The sequence below is a fragment of the Lepidochelys kempii genome, chromosome 10 (assembly GCF_965140285.1).
Source record: "Lepidochelys kempii isolate rLepKem1 chromosome 10, rLepKem1.hap1, whole genome shotgun sequence".
Lineage (NCBI taxonomy): Eukaryota > Metazoa > Chordata > Testudines > Cheloniidae > Lepidochelys > Lepidochelys kempii.
Window position 1 is genome coordinate 56475730 of NC_136389.1, and position 19880 is coordinate 56495609.

General features: G+C 42.8%; 2 protein-coding genes across 5 annotated transcripts in view; both read left to right on the plus strand.

Moving 5' to 3' along the window:
* Positions 1 to 19880, plus strand: part of MAPDA (N6-Methyl-AMP deaminase) — a 103805-nt gene that overhangs the window by 33345 nt on the left and 50580 nt on the right. The window lies entirely within an intron of this gene.
* On the plus strand, positions 4435 to 19825 carry TM2D3 (TM2 domain containing 3). 4 transcript variants are annotated; one of them, XM_073303705.2, is made up of 7 exons: positions 4435 to 4736; positions 6054 to 6149; positions 13418 to 13501; positions 14613 to 14770; positions 15114 to 15288; positions 15949 to 16024; positions 18578 to 19825. In XM_073303705.2, the coding sequence occupies exons 1-7, from the start codon at positions 4643 to 4645 to the stop codon at positions 18741 to 18743; spliced, it is 849 nt and encodes a 282-aa protein (XP_073159806.1). In that variant the 5' UTR covers positions 4435 to 4642; the 3' UTR covers positions 18744 to 19825. The 4 variants fall into 4 exon arrangements, with proteins under 4 accessions (XP_073159806.1, XP_073159805.1, XP_073159808.1 ...); XM_073303704.2 differs by having other exon boundaries at positions 4437 to 4736; positions 6051 to 6149; XM_073303707.1 differs by lacking the exon at positions 13418 to 13501 and having other exon boundaries at positions 4437 to 4736.

Genomic DNA, 19880 nt, shown 5'->3' on the forward strand with positions numbered 1-19880 from the left:
AGTTGAGGAGGAAATATTCTATAATCTTTTGCATACTTTGAAGTAACAGTATAATTTTTCTCCCCTTTTCTTACCTCATGGTCACTTTAAAAACTTTGGCAATGATTACCCTTACTTCCCCCCTGCCCCAAAGTTTTTGAGGGCTAACAGGGAAAAGAGCAAGTAAAAATAGCTTTTCTCCTCTACACAAAATGCCAAGGAAGAGGTGTGAAATATATGGCCTAGGGGCCGCATCTGGCCCATCTTATGTACCCTACATGACAAACTTAAGCTATGCAGAATTTAAGTTTTTATTTTGTTTTGTTTTTTTGAAGTGTAAATTTCTAGGACCCCTGACTGCAGATATAACCTTCCAAATGTGAACAGTTGTAAATCCGTTATATATCCACTTGTGTTTGCAGACAGTCTGAAACAATGACTCCGATTGACAGGGAATAGGTAAATTTACCCATCTCAGTGTAGTGTCATCTCATAGCCCAGTAATGACACTGTAATATCAACATCCCTATTAACAAATTGAAGGGGAAAAGGGATGGGAGTGAAGACTTGAAAGGGTGTGAACTGGAAGTTGTTGCAAGGAAGAAAATTCAGAGGGAACAGGCAAAGAGAAAATAGGGAAAAGGAGAAAAAGGGAAGTAGCAGCAGTTGTGTAAAGAAGAAGAACGTATGGTCTCAGTAACACTCAACATGGTAGTAAGATACTGTCAAGGTTCCTTCCCCACTCTGAACTCTAGGGTACAGATGTGGGGACCTGCAGGAAAACTCCCTAACCTTATTTTTTACCACCTTAGGTTAAAACTTCCCCAAGGTACAAACTATTTTACCTTTTGCCCTTGGACTTTATCGCTGCTACCACCAAGCGTCTAACAAATATATAACAGGGAAAGAGCCTGCTTGGAAATGTCTTTCCCCCCAAAATCCTTCCCAAACCCTACACCCCCTTTCCTGGGGACAGCTTGATAAAAATCTTCACTAATTTGCATAGGTGAACACAGACCCAAATCCTTAGATCTTAAGAACAATGAAAAAAGCAATCAGGTTCTTAAAAGAAGAATTTTAATTGAAGAAAAAAAGTAAAAGAACCACCTCTGTAAAATCAGGATGGTAAATACCTTATAGGGTAATCAGATTCAAAACATAGAGAATCCCTCTAGGCAAAACCTTAAATTACAAAAAGACACAAAAACATGAATATACATTCCATTCAGCACAGCTTATTTTATCAGCCATTTAAACAAAACAGAATCTAACACATATCTAGCTAGATTACTTACTAAGTTCTAAGACTCCATTCCTTTTCCGTTCCCGGCAAAAGTAACACCCAGACAGAGAGACCCTTTGTTTCCCCCCCACCCCAGCTTTGAAAGTATCTTCTCTCCTCATTGGTCATTTTGGTCAGGTGCCAGAGAGGTTATCTTAGCTTCTTAACCCTTTACAGGTGAAAGGGTTTTTCCTCTGGCCAGGAGGGATTTTAAAGGTGTTTACCCTTCCCTTTATATTTATGACAGATACCAACTAAATTTTTATTTATTTGGTATTACATAATCTTTATGCAACTTATTGAAATCAGTGATAGATCCATAGCAGATTGAGTTATTTAAAAGAAATCCTGAATTTATAGTCATCTCCCTTTTCTATATATAGACATGAAAACACTCCTGCTTTAGTGATTTGCATCACTTGTGATCTTTGATTAGGCTGTCATGGACAGGTGCTTTGAGTCCCATATGACTTGTACTTGTGAATTTCATCTAAGAGTGTAGCATATAAATTAAGGCTCCAGTCATGTGATGGTTACGTGGACACATTGTAAGAGTAAGGGCTAAACGTCACAGAGCAGAGACCCAGGCCATGAACCATACATGTTACTGTATCAGTGGATTTCAGCATATGGCTAAGTATTTTTAAAAAAACCCACCTTATCTGATAATCTGAACATCAAAATACCAGCAGAAATGAAAAGATCAGGTGGTTGGCTGGTTATTTCATTTAGACTATGTTCTTCAGGCTCCAGCTTCAATCATGCAGAATTAGGTGGTTGTGTTCAAGTTCATTCACCATTACTATAAATGCCTGATTTGTTACACCCACACAGGAATATGGAAGAGTCTGTAGCTCATGAGGATGAAAAAGGCAGATGGACAGATTGATGCTTGTGTTACTTATGCATTACTGAAGCTGTACATAGATTACCGCCCAAGAGACATATTAATAATCAACATGCTACCACCACAGCTATCTTCTAAGTATTGGACCCAATTGATAAGCTGATGGTGATGTACCCGTATGGTAATGGCAGGCAAGAGTTGACATAAATTAGATGAGAGCACAGGGGTCACATTGGTGACTGACTGGGAAATCTTGTCATGTCTGGAGTTTGAGTTAGATTAAGATAGGGTGAGTCCACTCTTCTCCCCACACCACTTAAGGAGAGGTGCAGGAGGGAAGATCCCCCAAGCCCAGAGGATGAGGAGAAGCTCTGCTCCCCATGCCATTCTTTACTTTAACCCCTGTGCCTTTTCTGTGCCTTGGTTTCCCAGGGGTGAAAGAGAAGCAGTCTGTTAGGGATGGGAGAGGCTCAGCTACTGCAGAAGGAGGAAGGGAGCAGGAGCCTGGTATACGTACCACTCCCTCAGTACTTGATGCAGGGAGACATGCTGTGCTGTTAGGGCATTGTAAAAGGGGGTTGAAGACTGCTTCATGGTGCTGGTCCCCGCATAGCACTGTCAGCTGGTGTAACGCTATCATTGCACTTCACAGAGGAGGTTGCAGGACTTTGTGTGAACACAGGGGTCGGCCTGGGAAGTTGTTGAATCAGGACCCTATAAAGCTAAATAAAGAAGGAAAAAAATTTAAAAGTTGTGTATGAACTTTTATCTGTCTCTGCATAGGGCCCCACCAAATTCATGGCCATGAAAAATGCAGCACGGACCGTGAAATCTGGTTTCCTGATGTGAAATCTGGTCTTTTATGTGCTTTTACCCGATACCATACAGATTTCATGGGAGAGACCAGTGTTTCTCAAATTGAGGATCCTCACCTAAAAGGGGGTTGCAGAGAGGAGTCATGGTATTGCCACCCATACTTCTGAGCAGCCTTCAGAGCTAGCTGGAGAACAGCGGCTGTTGTCCAGGTGCCCAACTCTGAAGGCAGCGCCCCGCCAGCAGGAGCGCAGAAGTAATGGTAATATCATACCATGCCACCCTTACATCTCTGTTACTGCCTTCAGAGCTGGGTGGCCAGAGAGTGGTGGCTGCTGTCTAAGGGGCCCAGCTCTGCCGGCAGCAGCACAGAAGTAAGCGTGGCAATACCATGCCACGCCATCCCTATTTCTCTGCTGCTGCTGGTGGCGGCTCTGCCTTCAGAGCTAGGCTCCTTACCAGCAGCTGCTGCTCTCCAATGGCCCAGCTCTGATGGCAGCACAGAAGTAAGCCAACCCCCGCTACAATAATCTTGCAACCCCCCCTACCTCCTGCAACTCCTTTTTGGGTCAGGAATCCTATAATTACAACACCCTGAAATTTCAGATTTAAATAGCTGAAATCATAAAATGTATGATTTTTAAAATCCTATGACCATGAAATTGACCAAAACGGACAGTGAATTTGGTAGGGCCCAAGCTATCTAGATATGCCAGGTGTCCAGTGTTTGACTGGAACACCTGGTCGAAATGGGACGCTGGCTGCTCCAGTTAGCACCACTAACTGTGCCGTTAAAAATTCGGTCTGTGGTGCAGTAGGACTAAGGCAGGCTCCCTACCTGGCTCCCCAGAAGTGGCGACACGTTCCTTGGCTCCTAGGTGGAGGCACGGCCATGGGCACTCCGTACACTGCTCCCACCCTGAGCTCAGGCTCTGCAGCTCCTATGAGCCGGGAAACACTGCAGGGGTGGTGCCAGCGGTTGGAGGCAGCTCCCAGAGCAGGATATGTTGCTGCTTCCCGCCCGAGGTGAGCACCATCCAGAGCCCACGCCCCAAACCCCTGCCCAAGATGGGAATCCCCTCCCGCACTCCAAACCCCCCAGCCTAGAGCCCCCTCCTGCATCCCAGCACTCACCCACCCTCCAGTACCCCAACCGCCTACCCCAGTCCAGAGCCCCCTCCTGCATCCTGAACACCTCATTTCTGGCCCCGCCCTGGAGCCCACACACTGAGCCAGTATCCCCTGCCACACCACAACCCCCTGCCCCACCTCCCTCATTTGTGGCTCTATCCAGGAGCCCCCGCCCCCCGCATCAGAGTCCCCTAACTCCCTTCCACACAACTGCCCCAACTCCCTGCAAATGAGCACGTGAGGGTGGCGGAGAGCGAGGGGGGATGGAAGGGGTGTGGGTGTGGGGCCTTGGGGAAGAGGCGGCACAAGGGTAATTAGAAAGTTGCCAGCCCTATCGGAGAGGGGCGGGGTGGCATAGCCTATCAGATGGGGGCGCTGATGGGTCATAGGAGGACGCGCTATTCCAGCTCGCGCCTCACCCCAGCCACAGGCCCTTCGTCTGGTTCCCCTGCCGTCTAGGCCAACCCCTCAGCCCGCCCCGCCGCAGGAGAGGGGCCGTCCCCGCAGCTCCTGCCCCACCCGCGCGGGCCGTGTCTTCGCGCTCTGCGCCTGCCGGGAAGGGGATCGGCGAGGCCCCGGATGGAGCCAAGATGGTGGCGCTGGCGGTGCCTGGGCTGTCGGCTTTGAAGCGGCTTTGCAGCGTCGCGCTCTTCGTCTCGCAGCTCTACGTGTTCTCGGGCCGCGGTGAGTGCGGTCGGCACCCGTCCTGCTCGGGGCTCGTCTGCCGCCCGCCGCCTAAGGGCGAGGGAGGGGCCGCGGCACTGCGCGGCCTGGGAAGGCGGCTCCCCGCTACCCCCTATGCAGACTCCCCCGAGCTTTGCCTTCCCCGGTTGTAGGCCGGTAGGAGAAGCCATGGCCTCCGAGCCGGCGTCCCGTGCCACTGACCTGCCGTCCTCATGTAGCCGTCCCTCCTGTCTGAGCTCGGGCTGATGGTGCCTATAGACTTAGCCCAGGGCCCTGCCTGCTCTGTGCCAACATGACCCCGGTCTGCGTTTCTTTTTCTCCGTGCTGCTGCGCCGTGTGCTGGTGGTCTGGCTGCCTCTGTTGGGGAGGTGGCTGCTTTGTGGTGGTGTCGTTTAATTAGCTCCGTGAACAACAACTTGTCAAAGTGATATAAGGAAATAATTTTGTACAGGGTATAATTCATCTGTGGAACTCATTGCCACAGGAATCTTGGTGTGGCCAAGAGTTAAAGACTCAAGAAAGAATTAGGCTTTTATGGGACTAATGAGAATCTTCAACAAACATTAGGTAGATTAAAATGACTTTTAGATGGAATCTGTCTAAACAGGACTTAGTCTTGAAAAGTGTTATAGTCTAAAAAATGTTACCATGTTGTTTATAAGGTATTTTGGGTTTCTCAACCACATGTGGTTATATACATGTGGTAAACATGTTTATTTTCCCATCCTGGTGTGCACCACATACCCTGTGTGATCATGTATTATGGGTATAATTTGTGTTTTGTTTTGTTTATTAAATAGTTATGAAGGTGAGTAGTCCCACCAAGTCAATAGAACTACTTACATGAGCAGAGTTGAATATTACTAAGTGTTTGTAGAATTGGGGCCATAGTCTCCAGCCAGTTCTGTGGTGCAGTTTTCTTACTAAAATGGCCAGTGAGTAACTTCATGTTTAATTATTTTTGTTCTGTAATAGACAGTATACTGTAACATTTGCATTCCAAACAGTGTAGCTTCCTACTAGGTCACAAAAACTTAAGAGTGAAACTGATGAGAAACAAATTAAAATTAATTTTTATTGTCTTAGGTGGAGTAAAATGCAAAACCCTAATGAACAAAGTAGGGGAATCTGTGGAGCTTTTTTAAATATTAATTTTATCCCAAAGATGACCCTTCTTAATATCAAGAAGGCAGCTTGATGTTTTATGTTAGAGTGCTAGGATTAAACAGTGTTTGAAGACCAGTTAAATTCTAGGATTATTATATCCTCTTAACAGTAACTGAAATGCATTGAATCTGTTAATTTTTCTTATAGCAGGATCCTTGATGACAACAGAGCACTCAAAACAACAGTTTGTGTCTACAAAAGGTGTAACATCTCCAAGTACAAGTACTCCATATACTAGAGCAACAGGTACAAAAGTTTGTTCTTCTATTATAGCTCCTAAGAAAACAATAGATTTATAGATTCCAAGGCCTGAAGGGACCCTTGTGATAATATAGTCTGACCTCCTGTATCACACAGACCATAGAATTTCCCAAAATAATGTATGCTGCACATCTTTTAGAAAAACATAGTCTTGAATTTTGATTCAAAATTGTTAGTGTTAGAGAATCCACCACAACCCTTGGTAAACTGTTCCAATGATATCCTTATAAGCTTTTTTCGTAATAGTCCTGAGTTTAAGAGTAAAATCATTGAATGAGGTATTAGAAAACTAACTGCAATGTAGACATACCCACAGGGTGCAGTGTACCTCTTAATGATGAAACACTCTGTACAGTTAGATATCCACAGCTGGCCAGCACCAGCTGACTTGGGCTTGCGTGGCTCAGGTTAAGGGGCTGTTTAATTGTGGTGTAGAAGCTGGGGCTCAGGGTCCAGCCCAGACTCTGGGACCCTCCACCTCATGGGGTCCTAGAACCCTGAGCCCCGTGTCTACATCATAGTTAAACAGCTCCTTAGCCTAAGGGCCCCCCCCCCCCCCCCCCCGCGCAAGCCTGAGTCAGGCAGCACAGGCCAGCCCTGGGTTTTTAATTGCAGTGTAGACATACCCTGAGGCACCATGAATTATTTTCCAAAAGACCATAACTACTAGTTAGGGTTGTGTAAATAAAGAACTCATCCATGCAAACCCCACATGATCATTTAAGGGGACCTACATTCACAGACTTAAAGAAAAGGAGTACTTGTGGCACCTTAGAGACTAACCAATTTATTAGAGCATAAGCTTTCGTGAGCTACAGCTCACTTCCTCAGATGCATATCGTGGAAACTGCCTCTGTATCTGTACAAGTTTTTTCATGCAGTTGATAGATTTCCACTCCATACGGCTAAATGCAGTGCCTTGCATAATGACAGGTTTCAGAGTAACAGCCGTGTTAGTCTGTATTCGCAAAAAGAAAAGGAGTACTTGTGGCACCTTAGAGACTAACCAATTTATTAGACCATAAGCTTTTGTGAGCTACAGCTCACTTCCTCAGATGCATATAAGTGAGCTGTAGCTCACGAAAGCTTATGCTCTAATAAATTGGTTAGTCTCTAAGGTGCCACAAGTACTCCTTTTCTTTTTGCGAATACAGACTAACACGGCTGTTACTCTGAAACCTGTCATTCACAGACTTGACACCAGCATGTCACATTAGCCCAGGGGTGGCCAATCTGAGTCAGAATTTACCAATGTATGTTGCCAAAGAGCCACAGTAATATGTCAGAAGCTCCCCATCCGCTCCCAGCACCACCCGCCCACCGACAGCCCCACTGATCAGCGCCTCCCCACACCTCCTGATCAGCTGTTTCTTGGCATGCAAGAGGTGGGAGGGGAGGAACCAGGGCACAGCAGGCTCAGGGGAGGGAGTGGGAAGGGGTGGAGTGGGGGCAGGGTCTGTAGCAGAGCCAAGGGGTGAGCAGCGCTCTTCTTCCCTCCTCCCCCCCCCCCCGGGGGGGCACACTGGAAAGTTGGCACCTGTAGCTCCAACCCTGGAGTCGGTGCCTATACAAGGAGCTGCATATTAACTTCTGAAGAGCTGCACATGGCTCCGGAGCCACAGATTAGCCACCCCTGTGATAAACCATTCAGTGACACTCCATGCTTCCACACAGGTTGGATATAAAACAATGATTTTTTTTTTTTAAACCAAAAACCTAAAATGTTGCATTTTTATTTCACTCTGAGTTTTTGTTTACATTTTTTTCTTTTTTAAAAGTAAACCAATTTGAAATGTAATTTTAAATAGGTTTACTTTTAAAAAAGAAAAAAATGTAAACAAAAACTCAATCTACTGTAATCTATTAACTAGTTTAACTAAAAGATTCAAGAAAAACATGTTTGCTGCTTAAGTTCTAAAGAAAAGTTGTAAAGTCCACTGGTCTGGTGGAAGTCACTTTTGAAGTGCTAAGCCAGATTTGACAGCAGTAGCCTCTTGTGCAGGCACAGAGAATATTTTCTTCATTTGAGTTCATACAACTAGTTCAGTTCAATGACTTGCTTATTCAAAGTTGAGAAACTGATTGGGAAATGAAAAAGCAGGAAATCTTGTTTTCCTTAGAAACTAGGAATAAAAGCAAGGTGTTAGAGGATGAGCTCTACTAGTTCTAAAATATTGATGGAAATGGTGACTAAGGACAATCAGTACAATTCACTATTTACAGATAATACTTCCTTTGTGTAATAAACCAGCTTTAAATGCAAAATATTTTTGATAAGTTTTTTCTTACCTATACAGCAAATTAAAAGTAGTCTTATTTAATAGAAAACAATTTTAAAATAATGCTTTTTGTGCATTTTTAATTTAATTCCAATTTCTATCCAAATGCAGATTGACACAAGGCATGAGTAAAAATTAATCTAGTAAATAAAAGATGTCATTCATAATGTTTACAAGTAAAAAAGTAAATTAAATAAATCTGAAAACATTAAGCTATATAATTTCTTAAATGTGTATTGACATAGTGTATCCCCTGGTTAGCAAAGAGAAGTTTGAAATATAGCGTAAAGGCTATATTAAGATGCAAATCAACATGTTTTAATGATTACCTACCAATGAGAATCAACCTTCATTTAGGAAAACAGTTAAAGGACACATGCAAAACAAGATTAACATTGATTTAAATCTTGATTAAAATCAGGTATTTTAATTGCTACACTGTGCTTCCATAAGAATCTGCTTCCACCTCACACCCTATTCAAATATAGGTAATTCATTGTTATGCAAAACTTCAACTCCAGTCTCCACAGTATTTACATACTTACTGTTTGCAAATGTGCACTGGGTAAGTGTGTGATAACTTAGGTGTTTTGTGGCGAAAGTATGAGGTTAGAGTTAAGTTTTCTGGATGTGAGTTGGAAATGGGTTCCTTGGGGATGGGCGGAATAGGTCAGTGAGTGGCTAATGTGATGTGTGGATTTTGGCATTTGTGAAATAAATAAATAAAAGATACATCACTCCTTGAATGCTACATACAGTTCTGGTTGCCCCATCTCAAAAAAGGTATTTTACAATTGGAAGAGGTGCAGAGAAGGGCAACAAAAATGATTAAGGGTATGGAACAGCTTTCGTATAAGAAAAGATTTTAAAAGACTGTGACTTCTGAGCTGAACAAAGAGATGACTGAGTGGGAGATGACAAAGGTCTATAAAATCACAAATGGTGTGGAAAAAGTGAATAGGGAAATGTTGTTTACCCCTTCACATAACACAAGAACCAGGGATCGCCCAATAAAATTAATAGGCAGCATGTTTAAAACAAATATAAGAACGTATTTCACACAGTGTCCAGTCAACCTGTGGCATTCATTGCCATGGGATGTTGTGGAGGCCAAAAGTATAGCTGGATTCAAAAAACAATTAGATAAGTTCATGGAGGATAGGTCCATGAATGGCTGTTTCCCATGCTCTGTTTATCTAAACCTCTGACTGCCAGAACCTGGCCCTGGATGACAGGATGGATCATTGGATAATTGCCCTGTTCTGTTCATTCCCTCTGAAGCATTTGGCACTGGCTGCTGTTGGAAGACAGGAAACTGGGTTAGATAGACCATTGGTCTGACTCAGGATGGCCATTCTTATATTTACACATTCTTAAGATCCCCTTAACCCAAATAACTTTTGTTAGCAGCTAAAGACCCCAAATGAAATCAGCCCCATTGCACAAACTTAGTAAGAGAGTTCTGCCTCAGAAGGCTTACAAGAACAAGATAAAGGGTGGGACAAGAACAGATAAAGGGTGGGAGACAAGACACATGCAGACATGGTTAGAGTGACTTGGCCAGGGTCACACAGCAGGTCCGTAACAGAGCCAGGTATAGAACCAAGGTCTCTAACTGATGATTTTTCTCCTTTTATGGGGTTGCATGGGTAGTGCCCTTGCGGAGGCTTGGATGAAGAATAAATTTGGTGGAGGGGAGAGCATAGTGGCAGGTCTCAGCCGGTGAACTATAAATTAAGTGTAAAATGTGCTACTGTTAATAACTGGCATTTGTGAGACTAGTATAAGAAGCAGAAGTTGTGCTAAGAAGTGATTTCATTTGCTAAGAAGTGATTTCATTGTGACACTTGTAGCTTGAGTGTTTATGGAAGAGAGTAAAAGTGTCCAATCTGACTAGTAATTTAACAGTAATAAAAACAGTTATTCAGAGTTCAGTTCCTATGATGTCAGATAACCAGGCTTAATTAGTTTATTAATCAAAGGTAGATAAGCACAATACAGAAAGTTTAATACACTACCAATATCGGGAACAGTCTTGGTGTTTACATCTTTAGTCTGTTCCAGAATATTAGGTCAATTCTGCTTCTGTTTATATTCCTCCTGTTTACAACGGATCGAAGATTCCACAAATTCTAGTGTATTACCAAAGACCGTACATCCTTCCTCTATTTAGTACTGTATATATATTTTATAGAAGACAAAGACCACTTACCAACCATACCTAGCAGACTGTTCATATTTGGTGAGACTCAACAGAATATCCATCTTATTCTGACAGATGATACACATGCGAAGGAAAGAGAGGTTACAGCAGTTTAAGGCCAAGTACATTTCCACAAGAAATCTATTATCAATACAAAGCATTCTGAGAGTACATTTTATAATTATACAACTTAGCATGACTATAAAGTGTTCTGAAAATATATTGGCTAATAGAACTCTGTAAATATGTTTGAGATCTTATTAATGTTTAAACACTTTGAGGTCTTTGGTTAGATATATTGGTTTATGATTTTCATCATGGCAAAAAGTTAAGGTAACAGTACAGAACCTTGTGTCACTCCACTAAGGCTAGTGGTTGTTAATGTATTAATCTCAAAAGGGCAGAGATGTCAGAACTTTACAGACAGCACAAAATTATTTAGGTTAGTCAAGATCAGAGAAGACCATGAAGAATGTTAAATGAAGCTAAGTGAATGAAGAACACATTGGATGATAAAATTGTTTTGTGAACACTGGAGGAAAAATTTTAAACTGCTCAGACGCCTTCTAGTTACTAGTTCTAAATTAACTCTGTTAACTGGAGATGGGGAAGAGAGACCTGGATGTCATTTTTGGACAGCTCACTGCTCATCAGCAGTCATAAAAGCAAACAGTGTTAGAATGCCTAAGGAGCAGGATGGGTGGTAATATGGAAAATACTATCCCATTATATAAATCAGTAACGTAACCTGTAATACTGTATTCTGTTCTGGTCACCCCATCTCAAAAAGGATAAGTAAAAACTACAGGGACATGTATTTTGTATTTCTCATGATATAAGCCCTTTGCTATTTAATATTTTTATTAATGTGAAATAAAACATAAAATCAGTACTGATAAAGTTTTCAAATGACACAGATTGGGTAAGTGGTAAATAATGAAGAGGACAGGTCACTGATATAGAACAATCTGGATCACTTGGTAAGCTGGGCGCAAGCAAACAATACATGTTTTAATATGGTCAAATGTAAAATTGTTCATCTAGGAACCAAGAATGTAGGCCATACTTCTGTGATGGAGGACTTTATCCTGGGAAGCCGTGACTCTGAAAAGGACTTTGGGGTCCTGGTGGATAATCACCTGAGCATAAGCTCCCAGGGCAATGCTGTGGCCAAAATTGTTTTTATGATTTTTGGATGCATAAACAGGAATCTCAAGTAGGAGTAGGGTTATTGCTATCTCTGTATTGAGATTAATATGACTGCTACTGGGAGAGTATGTCCTGTTCTTGTGTCCACAATTCAAGAAGGTTGTTGATAAATTGGAGAGAATTCAGAGAAGAGCCACGAGAATGATTAAAGAAGTGGAAAACATGCCTTACAGCTCAAAGAGTTCAATCTATTTAGCTTAACAAAGAAGGTTAAGGGGTGACTTGATTACAGTCTGTAAGTACTTATGTGGGGGACAAATATTTGCTAATGGGCTCTTCAGTCTAGCAGGCAAAGATAACAAGATCTAATGGCTAGAAGTTGAAACTAGACATTCAGACTTTAAATAAGGTGTATATTTTTTAACAATGAGGGCAATTAATCATTGAAACAACTTACCAAGGGTTGTGGTGGCGTCTCTGTCACTGGCAATTTTTAAATCAAGATTGCATCTTTTTCTAAGAGAGATGCTGTAGTTGAAACAGGAATTAATTCAAGAACGTTCTATAGGCTATGTTATGCAAGATGTCAGACTAGAGCAGGGGTAGGCAAACTTTTTGGCCTGAGGGCCACATCAGGATTCCAAAACTGTGTGGAGGGCTGGGTAGGGAAGGCTGTGCCTCCCCAAATAGCCTGGCCCCCGCCCCATCACACTTCCTGCCCACTGACTGCCCCCCTCAGAATCCCTGACCCATCCAACCCCCCCTGTTCCTTGTCCCTGACCCTCCCCCTGGACTCCCATGCCTGTCCAACCACCCCCTGCTCTGTGTCCCCTGACTGCCCCCTGGGACCTCCTGCCCCTTACCAAATCTCTCTGCCCCCTTACCATGCCACTCAGAGCACCAGGACTAACAGCCGTGCTGTCTGGCCAGAGCCAGCCGCCCTGAGCACTGGGGGCATGGCGAGCTGAGGCTGCGGGGGCGGAGGGACAGCATGGGAGGGGCCGGGGGGGCTAGCCTCCCTGACTGGGAGCTCAAGGGCTGGGCAGGACGGTCCCATGGACTGTAGTTTGCCCATCTCTGGACTAGAGGATCACAGTGATCCCTTCTGGTCTTAGACACTATTCATCTAAAACAAAAGGACATTCAATTAAATTGAATGGTGGCAAATTCATAAGTTACAGAAAGTGGAATATTTTAATGTAGTGCATAATTGACGAGATTTTATTGTACAAGATATTACCGAGGTTTAAAGCATAGCCTGATTTAAAAAAAAGAAAGAAAAGGATTCCATGTTTATATGGATAACAAGCATCCAAAGTTAGAACTGTAAAATATTTAAATGGCTTTGGAAAGAATATAAACCTTCAAGCTTCAGGTTATAAACTGACCTTTGATCTTAGTATCTTTGATAGGAAGAAATTTTCCCTGGGACAGATTATCCCATATTTTTTACTGGAGGGCAGGGGTCAGATTTGGCTCTGTGGTGTGAGCTGGGAGGTATGGGGAAGTAGAGTGTTAGGATGTATCAGTGCTTTGCCCACCGCTGAAAACACCCATCAATTAATTATGGTGCTCCCCACAAAACTGACCACTTCATTCTGCCCTTCCCCCACTTGATTTAGATTCTCATACTCATACTTCACACACAACTGATGCAGACCGTGGGAGGAGAAAGACCGGCATCAGAATCTTGATCCATTTCCCAGGTTTGGAGGTGACAAACATGAGGGGGAGGGATCTTCACTCCCTGCAGGAGGTCACAGGAGCTGTTGCTCTCCAATCTGTGTTTGTGTGCTCCAGCCCTGTGCTTTCAGGAGGGAGTAGTGTCTGATTGATGGCATGGTGGGACAAGGTAGTAATGGACTCAAATGCTGATATATGGTGTATGGCCAATGCTGGCTGCTGCTGAGCTCTGCTGTAGGGTTCTTCCTTTTGAAGCAGCTGATACTGGTTGCCGTTAGAGGTGGGATGCCTTAATACATGAGCTACTGGTTTATGTTAGCTGTAAGTGGAGAGTACAGTAACTCCCCACTTAATGTCCTCTCGCTTAATGTTGTTTTGATGTTGCGTCCCTGCTCCATTTCAGAACATGCTCATTTAATGTTGTGCAATGCTCCGCTACTTTGTCCATGGCTGGCAGCCCTCCATCAACTTCCCTACACCACTCCCACCCGCTGGCGGACCCCGCGGATCAGCGCCTTCCTCCTGCTCTTCCTGCCTGCGGCAATCAACTGTCTTGCAGCATTCAGGAGGCTGCGGGGAGGAGTGAGGATGCAGTGCGCAGCCTTCCCCCTCCCTCCCCTGTCTCCTGCCCGCGGCAGTTAGCTGGTTTGTGGCATTCAGGAGGGAGGCTGTGTGCCGCATTGTCGCTCCTCTCCCAAGCCTTCTGAATGCCGCAAGACAGCTGATTGCCACGGGCAGGAAGCGGGGGAGCAGGGGGAAGGCGCTGATCCACAGGGTCTGCCTGCAGGCTGGGGGTGAAGGGGGTATAAGGGAGCTGATGGGGGGCTGCCAGCCTGTTTAATACCTGTATTAAATTGCTTATTTAAAATGTATATAATGCCTTTTGTCTGGCAAAAATTTTTTCCCCAGGAACCTAACCCCACCTATTTACATTAATTCTTATGGGGAAATTGGATTCGTTTAACATCGTTTCGCTTAAAGTCGCATTTTTCAGGAACATAACTACAACGTTAAATGAGTTACTATACTTTATTATGAAATTATTTAAAGTAACATACAGTAAAAGTGTGTGCCTATACAGTAGTGTAGGTAATGCTAAACCTCTTATTCTTAACCAATCCTTTCTCCCTTCAGAGACTACAGAGATTCCATCTTATGTGAGTAAGTGTCCCAGCAATGGGCTGTGCAGCAAATTGCCTCCAGACTGCATGACTTGTAAAACGAACTTCTCCTGTGTATATGGGAAGCCAGCCACTTTTGATTGCAAGATTAAGCCACAAATTCATTGTGTTGTAAGTAATTAACCAATTTCTTTGTATATGGAATTTGTCACTTGTTAAAGGTACTGTGTAGTTTAAATTATGTCCTAAAACTTATAAAGATGTTACAAAACAAATTTCTAGGCATAAATACTTACCTAGCAAGTATAATTATTTCTTTAACAGTTCTCTAGTATCCAGTACCCAACTATTGAAGTGCTGAATATAATATATAGGTAGCAAATAAAACAGCTTGTCCATCTTGTTCTGTCTTCTCACAGATTTCACTGCTGTGCAAAGGATTTTTTTATATCCTGTGAAACATTCTTGATATACTGTTTAAGATTATTTACATTGATAATACTGTCCTTTATAGGATCAGAGAAACAATGAAGTGGAGAATTTTACAATCAACATGACTTGCCAGTTTTGCTGGCAGCTTGAACCTGCTGATTATGTATGTACCAATTCTACAAGTTGCATGACAGTCTCTTGTCCGAGACAACGATATAACGCCACTTGTACAGTACATGATCATATTCATTGTCTAGGTAAGTTGGTCTACAAATGAATGGTTTAGAGGATTCTTTTGTGAAGAATTTTTGAACATACTTTTATTCATTGTAGTGGATAAACGTGCATAAACTTATTTCAATGTCTAGTTTGTTTTTTGTTGAGATACTGTGCATTGTTTAGTTTCACTTTATAGTCTGACACTATTTTAAAATTATGATATGGTGCTTTAGAACCGTTGTCTCAACAGTAATCTTACATTAGGGTTATTGGGAGTGTTTTCTCTCCTGTGTTCACTTTCTTCAATGGAATTATTTGATGCAGCATCAACAGAACTTGCATTGAGGTGTAGTTTATCGCATAAATTAAAAACATCCTGTCAATTAACATTTGAAATCACAAGAAGTTTAATATAGGCTCTAAATCAAGAGACTTGGCTCTTGAGTTTCCTTAATTTGGTGGTGGTTTGGTGGAAACCCATCTAGAAAGTTTAGGGAATGGAGATAGTGTTCAGGCTTTCATATTGTTGGTCTCATCAGAAAAGACAGGTTGAGTTACTGATGCTATTTAAATGCAGAACAGACATTTGTTGTGAGGAGTAATTTGGCATATGTGCGCCTCAAATTTCAGTTCCTGAGTCAATCTTTAGCCTTTGTTCATGACATCAGAATTTGAATGTATTTCATTTCTCTTCTCAGGTAACCGTGTCTTTCCTAAGATGCTTTACTGCAACTGGACTGGAGGCTATAAATGGTCTACAGCCTTGGCACTAAGGTAGACTGAAAGTATTGCAGAACTTCAAGTTCAAATTATATATGAATGCATTTCCTTAAATGGGTTTCTCTTTTCAATGGTGTATTTATTTCCTAACCTTACACTAAACTGAGTACAAAATATTTAATATTTTCTGAGACTTTTGACCAAAAGTATGCTTATGATTTAATATAAAATGGCCAGTGTTAACTGTTTTCCATACTACTGGGGTCAGATTTAGGTATCTGTGTATTGGGTGGAGGGAGGTGGTATTCTTCCAAGCTTTGGCCACAGAATAAGCTCCAATTAAGGGAATAACCAAAATGAGAGACTGTTTGTTTGTAATTTTGAACATCTGTACAATCTGTTGTGACTATGCATGTCATACTGAATTTGGCTATCTTTTTGGGGCTTGATACCCTGGCTAGACGTTATTAGATTCCTTGACTGGAGGAAAGAAAACTGGTGGTGTTTCCCAAACAGCATCCACTCACGGTGCCAAAATGAACCCTTGCTCATTGTAGAGCAGGGGTAGTCAATAATTTTTAGTCAAGGCCCAAATTTCTTGGTCAAGCTATAGTCAAGGTCCAGACTGCAGAGAAACATTTTTCACGTCACAATAACAATAATAATGACAATAATAAGTAAGAGAGATTTTGCGGTCCATTCAAAAGCTTCTGGCGATCTGGATTTGGCCCCTGGTTCACTTAGACTCTAAAAACAGGGGTAGCCAATATTTATGAATACCGCGCTTCCTTTTCTCACACACTATAATGAGCAACAAAACAGCTGCTAATGTTGATGTAAATTATCGTTGGGCAGCTGAGATGAATGGGGCAGTTGACTCTTTTAGAGTTGTTCCAGACTTGGGTAGATGTCATTATGCTGGTTATAGCTGGCTCATGATAGGTATCAGCTTTTAAAAAAAAAAAAAAAAGAACTGAGATCTTGGAACACAAGATGACAGCTTGGGAGAGGTGCCAGTATTCTATACTGTTAAACCAGGCTGTAACTTTTGATTCTTCACACAATAAGCGCTAAAGCGTCATACTCACTGTGGTGGTTTGGATGTTGCCACAGGACCTCAATATGTGTGTACAACTTGACTATGAAACAAGAATTATCTCCTTTATTTTTTTTTTTAAATTCATTCAAAATTCCCTTAAAAGGTAAATTATATAAGGGCTGATATGAGAGCCTGTACTACATAATTTATCATAAGTTATGTGAACAAAAATGGTAATAGACGTTTTGTTAGAAAGCTGGTCTGACATGCTCTCTTTTGGAGCTAGAACCGTTGCCTTCTCTGTCTGCAGCTGGAGAAACTAAGCTTTACCCAAACACCACAAGAGCACAGTCTCCTCCCTCTAGCACCTTTCAGCCCCTGCCAGTTCGGGAAACTTGGAGCCCAAAGTCAGAGCAGCTCACTAGCCAACTTTCTTTTTATGGAGAGAAGCTTAAAATAACATAAATCATTTCATACACCTCTACCCTGATATAATGCGACCCGAGAAACGCGGGTTTGCATACAACGCAGTAAAACTCTGACACGCTCTGAGCAGCGTGTTAAGGGTGCCGGGCTGGGGCGGAGGGCTTGGATAAGGGACAGAGGGTCTCGGGGGCGGTCAGGGGCTCCCCCCGCAGGTCTGGGAGGCAGGAGCTCTGGGGGGGGGCACTTTTGGGGGCCCCACAGTCTCAGAGTGGGCCGGGGCGAGGGAAGCATGGGGTAGGGGGCTTCAGGGAAGGGATCCCCCCTGCACTCACTGGCAGTGGTGGAAGCGGAGCAACCCAGCCCCCGCCTGCTCCACTCCGCTGGCTCCCAGCCGCAGCGCTCCGCTTCCCACTGCCGGTGAGAGCAGGACCTTTCCCCAACACCGCCCCCCTGTGACACGGCTGGGGCCAGGGCAAGAAAGCAGAGCAGGCTGGGGCCACGTCTCTGCCCTTCCCGCCGCCGGTGAGCGCAGAGGGCATCCTTTCCCCAACCTCCATGCACTCACCGGTGGCGAGAAGCGGAGCGACGCGGCTGGGAGCTGGCAGAGTGGAGCGGGCTGGGGCCACGTTGCTCCGCTTCCTGCCGCTGCCGGTGAGTGCCTGTCAGAGGGCGGGGTGCGTGGATAGGGACAGGGAGCAGGGGGGTTGGGTGGGGTCCTGGGGGTGATTAGGGACGGCGGTCTCTGGAGGTGGCAGTCAGGGAACAAGGAACAGGGGGGCCAAAGCAAGTTCAATATAACACGGTCTCACCTATAACGTGGTGAGTTTTTTTTTTGTCTCCTGAGGACCGCGTTATATCGGGGTAGAGGTGTATCTTGTATCTGCAGAGTTTCACAAAAGACTTGGAGAAATATTTTTAATTAAGAACTAGTGCTTTTTAATACATATTTCTATCAAAACATTTTTATCACTATTACTTTTAGAGTCCTCCAGCCACTTTGCATAAGATATTCATAATTTCCTGAGCCTATATATGATATGATATAAAATTACTATCTGTGTGGTGTAAATATTTAAAGGTGAGTTGACATCCAAATTCGGGATTCTTCACAACTATGTTAATGAATTATGTTGTATTCCTAGCATCACCCTGGGTGGATTTGGAGCAGATCGTTTCTACTTGGGCCAGTGGAGGGAAGGTCTGGGCAAACTCTTCAGCTTTGGTGGACTGGGAATATGGACGCTAATAGATGTGCTACTAATAGGAGTTGGATACGTGGGGCCTGCAGATGGATCTCTCTACATTTAAGTATACACAAAACATGATCCAGAGAAGGATCAAATTTGCGAAGGAGCCTAAAAAAAATTGGTCCTTAAAGGTAGAACTAGGAACACGTTCTCTGTGTGCACATATTTTAATGTACAGTATCTGTACTTAGCCTGCCTTGAACTAAGGTAAAATAAATGAGTGGATCACTAAACAGTGTTTATTTGTAATTAATTTCCTTTGGCTTGCAAGTACTGTATTTTTTTCTATGAAAAATGTTTAAGTTGCACAGCTAAACAAGTTGACTACTGTTCCTGAAGAAAATATAAACTAATTAAAATATTAAATTAAGAATTGCTTACCTCTTATTTGTATGTTGTCTGAATTTAGCTATCTAACAAGCTTCCCTAAATATGCTAGCAAGAATTTTTTTCACGTTTATGGCAAGATAAAGTGCTTTTGTAAACCTAAACTACTTGGGCAATATGTAGATTGCCATCTATTGTAATCTTAATTACATGTAGTTTCTCTTCTGTTTTTCACTTTGGGATATCACAAACTTAATTTTTCTGCTGTAATTGTAAATTTGTGGCTTTTTAGAATTAGTATGAAATAACACTAAAAATGTAATATCTTAAATAACTTGAAAAGTACACTGCAGGACACTTTCCAGCGCACTGGTGTTTCTGCTTTGCCTTGACCTGAGAGAGAATTGTATATGGCATAATTTTTGTGCTCTCAAACTTACAGGGTGTTAATATAAATCTAAAAAGGAGATCTGGTAATTAACTTGTTTATCAGCTAAAGATTTGGTAACAAAGTATTTTTTTATTGAAAAGTTGTCTGATATTTACTTGTTTCCATAATGTCACTGAAGGTTAGTACATTCTAGAAGGCTGTAACATTTGTTTTCTGATTTTTTTTATTAGGCAATTCATATTTTCAACTTTTTTGGGTTTTTAAGTCCTACCTCTGACCTTCGTGTCCTCTTTCCAAGGTCCTCTATAGCAATCCAGTCTTAAATTGTGTGGCAGGACTCCTTGGCTTCTGCAGCACTAAACTGCACTACACTGAAAACTGTCAGTTGGATAAACTAAAATTGAATTAAATATGATGAAAATTAATGGAAGTAGTGTTGTGTTTTTATTTTCTATTCAGTTTTTTCTTGCTGCCACTCTT

What these genes read in the sequence shown, in the direction of transcription:
- TM2D3 (XM_073303704.2), top strand. Translation starts at nt 4,643, where the DNA reads ATGGTGGCGCTGGCGGTGCCTGGGCTGTCGGCTTTGAAGCGGCTTTGC. An exon ending in AGCCACAAATTCATTGTGTT is followed by an intron (nt 14,771 to 15,113) that starts GTAAGTAATTAA and finishes TGTCCTTTATAG; the next exon opens with GATCAGAGAAACAATGAAGT. An exon ending in TGATCATATTCATTGTCTAG is followed by an intron (nt 15,289 to 15,948) that starts GTAAGTTGGTCT and finishes TTCTCTTCTCAG; the next exon opens with GTAACCGTGTCTTTCCTAAG.